This window comes from Fibroporia radiculosa (assembly GCF_000313525.1).
Source record: "Fibroporia radiculosa TFFH 294 genomic supercontigs, scaffold1401, whole genome shotgun sequence".
Classification (NCBI taxonomy): Eukaryota; Fungi; Basidiomycota; class Agaricomycetes; order Polyporales; family Fibroporiaceae; genus Fibroporia; species Fibroporia radiculosa.
Genome location: NW_012133294.1, coordinates 1 through 5,904, shown reverse-complemented (window position 1 = coordinate 5,904; position 5,904 = coordinate 1). Strand labels below are relative to the sequence as shown.

Below are 5,904 nucleotides of genomic sequence, written 5' to 3'. Positions count from 1 at the left end.
CCCGCCGCACCGGAGCGGGAGTATCAGCTCGGTCGCGAGCGCAGTGAGCTACGGCGGGCGCGAGCGCGAACTAAAATGAAGGGGCTGGGTGCTGAGCTGTTCTGTTACCTATTGGAGGAATAATGAATGTGTACTTACAGTCTACGTTTTGTGTGGTGGCTGCGCCAGTCCGGTATGGGGATGCTGACATTGAGTGCCTTTCCTTGGCTGTTTGAGAAGATTTCCACGCCGGCAGACCCTCATCTGGGGGCACCCGAAGTTGTGAATGTAGGGCAAAACGATCAAAATCAGATGGCACAAAATTACTCCTGCCGATTTTCTAGCAACAACTCGTTTCGATCGAGTGACCTCGGGGTTATGAGCCCCGCGCGCTTCCAGCTGCGCCATGTTGCTGTGTTGTGATCGAAGCTAATATCAGCATGGCCTCAAAAGATCAAGCTCATCACTGACCCATACCATGGGTGGTAATTATATGCATCAATGTAATAACGAAATACAATTGCCGACTATGTATGCCGCAAATAATTAAATAGCCTGCCCAATATCCGTACGAGTTCTAGTATGAGGGATCGTCCGCCGCGCCCGCGATAGCGGTGCAGCGGCGGCGTTACGGGCTACCTGCGCCCGTCTTGCCGCTGCTCCACCACTTGCCGACCTTCTCGGCGCTGTAGCGCGCGCTCTTCGCGAGGCCGGCGCTCACGACGCCCTTGGCCGACTGCACGGCGGAGGAGTACCGGACGAGCCTGCGGATCTCTGCGGGGCGCATGCGTCAGCGTCAGAGGGGAGAGACGATTGGAGGGATAGCGTACCGTGGTCAAGCACCCCCGGGAGGCCCTCGTCGCCCGCGAGCCGCGTCCAGTACACGCTCTCGTCCACCTCCTTTGGGGGGAGCTGGGCCGCATAGTGGTCCGTGACGCCCTTGAGAAGATTGGAGGGAAGCTTGCGGAGGTGAGCGGCGCGGGCATGGGGAGTGATGTCCTGATGGATGGTCTCGAGGTGGGCAGGCCAGTGGACGCCGGGGAGGGCGACGACGAGGCGGTGGTAGAGCTCTTTGAATTGATCCTGCTGGCGAGCGACGATGTTCGCGACCTTGGAGCGATTCTCGCCGGGAAGGGCCATGCGGATGTCACCGGCATAGCTGAAGCCGGCGATGCGGGTGAAGAGCTCATGCTGGGAGAAGGTAGCGGGGAGGGTGAGGAGGGCGGTACGCACGGCGGAGGTGAGGTTGACCTGCTGGGTGAGGCGGACACGGGCATCGTCCTTGATGATACGGACGGGCTTGTGCATGCGGCCGGCGAGGTAGAGGGTGCGCCAGTTGAGGAGGTCACCGCAGAGGTTGTCGACGGTGGTGACGCCATACTTGATCGTCTGGGCGCATGTGGGCGGGTAAGCATGGGAGGGGCTGAGGTACGGAGAGAGGACTTACGACGCCGTTCACGGGTACATGGGTGTTGAACCAGACACCGGGGCTGATGGCCTCTACTCTAGAGACGAAGGAGGAGCCTAATAGACGAGCATGGAGAGGATAGTGGCCGGGGAATTGATTGAGATTGATGGAGTGCCAGTGGGCAGGATGGGTGACGGCGAAGATGAAGTCGAGCATGGGCTTGTCGGTGTTGTTGTATCCATCCTGTTCGAACACACCCGAGCCATATGCGAAAGCGTACCGGATTGGAGCATTGAACTGGGCGACAACGCTCTCGAGGAGGGCACGAGTCGAGTCGGTCACCGGGAGAATCTGGTTTCGACCAAAGGAGGGCGGGAGGTGGGGGAAAGCCTGCTTGTGGGGAGGATGAGCTGGTCGTGGAGCGGGGCTGAGGCGTGTGCGGGGCGAGGGCTTGGCTGCTGGGTGTTTGGAGAGAGGCGGGGGCGGAGGGAGCTGGGAGGAGGAGGAGACAGCCTCGGTGGAGAGCGAGCGAGCGACACGGGAGAGAGAGAGCGAGCGGGGGCTGCGGCGTGCGGCGAGCATGGTCAGTGCAGGAACCTCGGCCTGGTGAGGGCGACGCAGACGAGGCCGTCCCGGTCACGCGCTCGACGGCGCCTTGCCAGTTCGGCCGCCACCTTGCCGCCGTGGAAGTTCGACTTTAAAGCACTATCAGTGTGTGTCTAATGGCCCCGTCGCTCTCTCTGCCCGCCTCGACGCTTCCCCATGGCCGACGACGCGTCCCCCGACGCTCTCCCCGACGCTCCCCCCGACGCTCCCCCCGACGACCCCGCCCTCCCAAAAGCCGACGTCCATGCGCCCCGCACACTCAGCACGCTCCAGGCGGTCGGCCTTATCGCTACCTGCACCACGGGCATGATCCTCACCTCTGCGAACAACACCGCGATATCCATCTCACTGCCCACCATCGGCGACGACCTCGCCATTCCTGAATACCGTCTGCAGTGGGTCATCTCTGCCTATTCCCTCAGCGCCGGCTGTCTGCTCCTCTTTTTTGGCCGTCTCGCAGACCTCTACGGCCGCAGGAACGTTTTCCTCCTCGGTGTCTTCATCCTCGCCGTCTTCGGCCTCGGCTGCGGCTTTGCCCACGACGAGATCACCATGGACGTCCTCCGAGGCTTCCAGGGCTTAGGCGCCGCCGCCTGCATCCCCGCAGGCCTCGGCATTCTCGCCCACTCTTTCCCCCCCTCCCGCATCCGCTCCATCGCATTTTCCACCTTCGCTGCTGGTGCACCAGTTGGCGCCGCCCTCGGTAGTGCCATCGGTGGTGTTCTCACCCAGCTCACCCAGCAGCACTGGCGTTCCACCTTTTATTTCATGACTGGCCTCGGCGCCCTCACCTTCGCCGGTGGCCTCGCCAGCTTCGACCACGACGCGCCCTCGACCGAACTCGACCGCCGCGTCGACTGGCTCGGGGCCTTCCTCGTCACTGCTGGCCTCGTCATGATCGTCTTTGTCCTCAGCGACGGCACCATCGCCCCCAACGGCTGGCGCACGGGCTACATCATTGCACTCCTCATCCTCGGTGTGCTGCTCCTCGTCGCATACGTCGCCTGGGAACACTTCCTCGAGAAGCAGCTGCATGCCCACTCCACCGCCTGGTGGACCCCCCCGCCGCTCATGCGCGTCAGCCTGTGGGGCCGCGCCCGCGGCAAGCTCGCGATCACGCTGGTCATCGCCCTGCTCGAGTACAGCTCGTTCATGACGTTCAACTTCTGGGTCCAGCTCTACTACCAGGACTATCTCCGGCTGTCCCCCGTGCTCACGATGGTGCGCCTCATCCCGATGTTCGTGACCGGCGTCATATGCAACGTATTCGTCGCCCTCGTCGTCGGCCGTGTCCCCCTCGCCATCCTCGTCGCGATTGGCACGGCGCTCACGGCCACGGCCGACCTGCTCTTTGCGCTCATCAATCCCGCGGCGCCGTACTGGGCGTTCGGGTTCCCCGCCGCGGTCGTGTCCGTGTTTGGCGCGGACTTTGTGTTCCCGTCCGGGACGTTGTTCATCGCCAAAGTGTGCCTCCCGCACGAGCAGAGCGTCGGCGGGGCACTGTTCCAGACCATGACGCAGCTCGGCGGGGCGTTCGGGCTGGCGATCAGCACGGTCGTGTACGACTCGGTGCTCGCGCGCGAGTCGCGGCGGTACGGCGTCATCGTCAACCAGAACGGGTCCAACGCGCCACCTGCAGCGCAGCTCGCGTCGTACAAGAGCGCGATGTGGACCGGATTCGCGCTCGGGGTGCTCGGCACGCTCCTCGCCATTGTCTTCCTGCGCGGGGCGGGGATCGTTGGCCACAAGAAGGGTGGGGACAGCAGCTCTGCGATCAGCGGCGACACGGCGCACGACGAGAAGCTTGGGGCGCACCTGCCGAACGAGCAGGTGGAGTCGCTGGACAAGCAGGGGTGATAGCCTCGTTGGTTTCCCTGGGGTTACGGGTGCACTCGCTATGCTATCACGCTATTTCACGTTCACGCATAACTAACATACCTCACGTGTAGACACTACTACATAGATCACGATACTGTACGCTATTCTACGATTACCCACGCTTGCTACAATGCTATCTCATGTATCAAACATATCGATGGAGCCATCGACGTGGCATATTTTCTTTTCAGTATCTAGGTCACATAAAGCTCAAGTGCAATGTTCTGGAACTTGCTTTGGACATTTGCAGAAACATCTTGGGGGCATGTGCTTACACAGGTCCAAAATGTCCAAAGTACCGCTTGCATTCATAGAGCAGTGGCTTATATCAGTCTGCTAAGAATCCGAGTGCTTTGCACACCCGGAGCAAGTGTATCTGACACTAGTACGAAAGAGTGGATGCCTTGTAGTAACCGCGGAACCCACTGCTATCACCATTCGTACTATTTTGCAACAGAAGCATGGGGCGTGGCCCAGGCTACAAGGTGCATGCCGGGGCAAGGCTGTGATACACTGTGGCCGAGAAATTAGTGATAATGGACATAGGAAGAGTGGAAGCAGGGGTCCATGATACTCTACCGGCGCTGGCGCGGCGGACCCGCAGAGTCAGACCTCGGCCATCGAAGGCAAGGGACAGGGTTCTAAATCCCCCGCTGAAAGGCATGGCCCTTCCACGGCGGCGTCACAGCTGGGAGGGAGCCAGCCAATGGTCCCCCACTGTCCGTCGAATCTCCCCGCATCCCTGGACCCTCCTTTGCGCGCGCTCAGCCCGTTTATGTAAAGGAATTTTTAACTTTAAGTAAGACAAGTCAAAAAGCCCACTGTCGGAGGGACAGGTTGCGGCCGGTACGATCAGGTAGCCCTGGGAGTTGGTGTGGGTTTGGTGAGATTGCTGAAGACAATCTGGAATCGCCCACGGTGTGGCCTGCATGTAGCGCATGAGCGGTTTTGTCGCTGCTGGTTGGGACAGCAGCCCGCACTTGATTTGAACCTGACAACGCTTTGAGCTCCAATGGTGAATGTGGGCCACATATTCTGCGGCAGACCTCTTGGGTGAAGCCTGTACGTCCTTTGAGCGGACAGTCAATCTAACAGCACATAGACATCCTGGTATCTGTATCAGCTTGCCAGTAAATTGAAAAGTGTGCGCCGGTCCGAGCATAACACAAAACCGCCTATGCGACAAGGCGACAGGGACACAGTTGGAGAGCATCATTAGAGGCGGGCTCTCGCGGGCCCGCCTCCTGTAGACCCAGGATCGCACCGTGCGCCATACACAATGTCCCCATTCACACGCAACCGCTCACCATCCGCCGCCTGCGCCCTCCTCACGTCGTCCCTCGCGGCGGCGAGCCCGCCCTCGTCGACCCAGCGCACGAACACCTCGACATCGGTCGGCGCGGACGCCTCTCCTGCCCCGCACGCCCACACGGCGTGCTCAAGCAGAAACAAGCCCGACGCGATGTGCGAGAAGAGGAACAGTGCAGGCCGCGGGACCAGTGGCGCGAGGGGCGCGGCGTACGCCGAGGCGAGCTCGCGGAGCGCAGCACGCAGTGACGTGAGCGGCGCGGCAAGCGCACTGCGCAGATCCGCAGGGCACGACGACAGCACCTCCTCGGCCCACTACCACGCACTCGCGGCGTCAGCACGGCGGCCCACAGGAGAGTAGGAGGGGGGGGCGTACGGCAGCGAACGCGTCGAGCGCGGCGGGGGCGCGGGACACCGCGCGCACGAGATCCAACGCGAGCACGGCGACGGTGCCCTCCCAGATCTTCTCGACGAGCGCGTCCTGGATGAGCCTGTGCGCGCGGTCAGCGTCCGAGCGTTTGCGAGCGGCGGCGCACGGGCAGCACGGACCTCCCGAGCGCGTTCTCTGCCATGTACCCCGCGCCGCCGAGGGCGACCATGCACTCCTCCATGCCCGCGCACGCCCTGTCCGCCGCGAACGCCTTCACCGCGGGCGTGAGGAGGCGCAGGCGCAGGGCGTCGCCCGCGCGCGCGGCGCCGCACTCTGCGCGCCCGAGCAGCGCGGC

General features: G+C 62.3%; 3 protein-coding genes across 3 annotated transcripts; 1 reads left to right on the top strand and 2 right to left on the bottom strand.

The window, feature by feature from the left end:
- Window positions 1-607: 607 nt before the first annotated feature.
- FIBRA_02684 (uncharacterized protein) lies at window positions 608-1,969 on the bottom strand (the record flags this gene model as incomplete). The annotated part of the gene is made up of 3 exons (XM_012324540.1): window positions 608-753; window positions 810-1,368; window positions 1,427-1,969. The coding sequence occupies 3 exons, from the start codon at window positions 1,967-1,969 to the stop codon at window positions 608-610; spliced, it is 1,248 nt and encodes a 415-aa protein (XP_012179930.1).
- A 180-nt stretch (window positions 1,970-2,149) lies between these two features.
- On the top strand, window positions 2,150-3,850 carry FIBRA_02683 (uncharacterized protein; the record flags this gene model as incomplete). Its single annotated transcript, XM_012324539.1, has 1 exon — window positions 2,150-3,850. The coding sequence occupies one exon, from the start codon at window positions 2,150-2,152 to the stop codon at window positions 3,848-3,850; it is 1,701 nt and encodes a 566-aa protein (XP_012179929.1).
- A 1,236-nt stretch (window positions 3,851-5,086) lies between these two features.
- On the bottom strand, window positions 5,087-5,790 carry FIBRA_02682 (uncharacterized protein; the record flags this gene model as incomplete). Its single annotated transcript, XM_012324538.1, has 3 exons — window positions 5,087-5,494; window positions 5,556-5,670; window positions 5,729-5,790. The coding sequence occupies 3 exons, from the start codon at window positions 5,788-5,790 to the stop codon at window positions 5,087-5,089; spliced, it is 585 nt and encodes a 194-aa protein (XP_012179928.1).
- Between the last annotated feature and the right edge of the window lie 114 nt (window positions 5,791-5,904).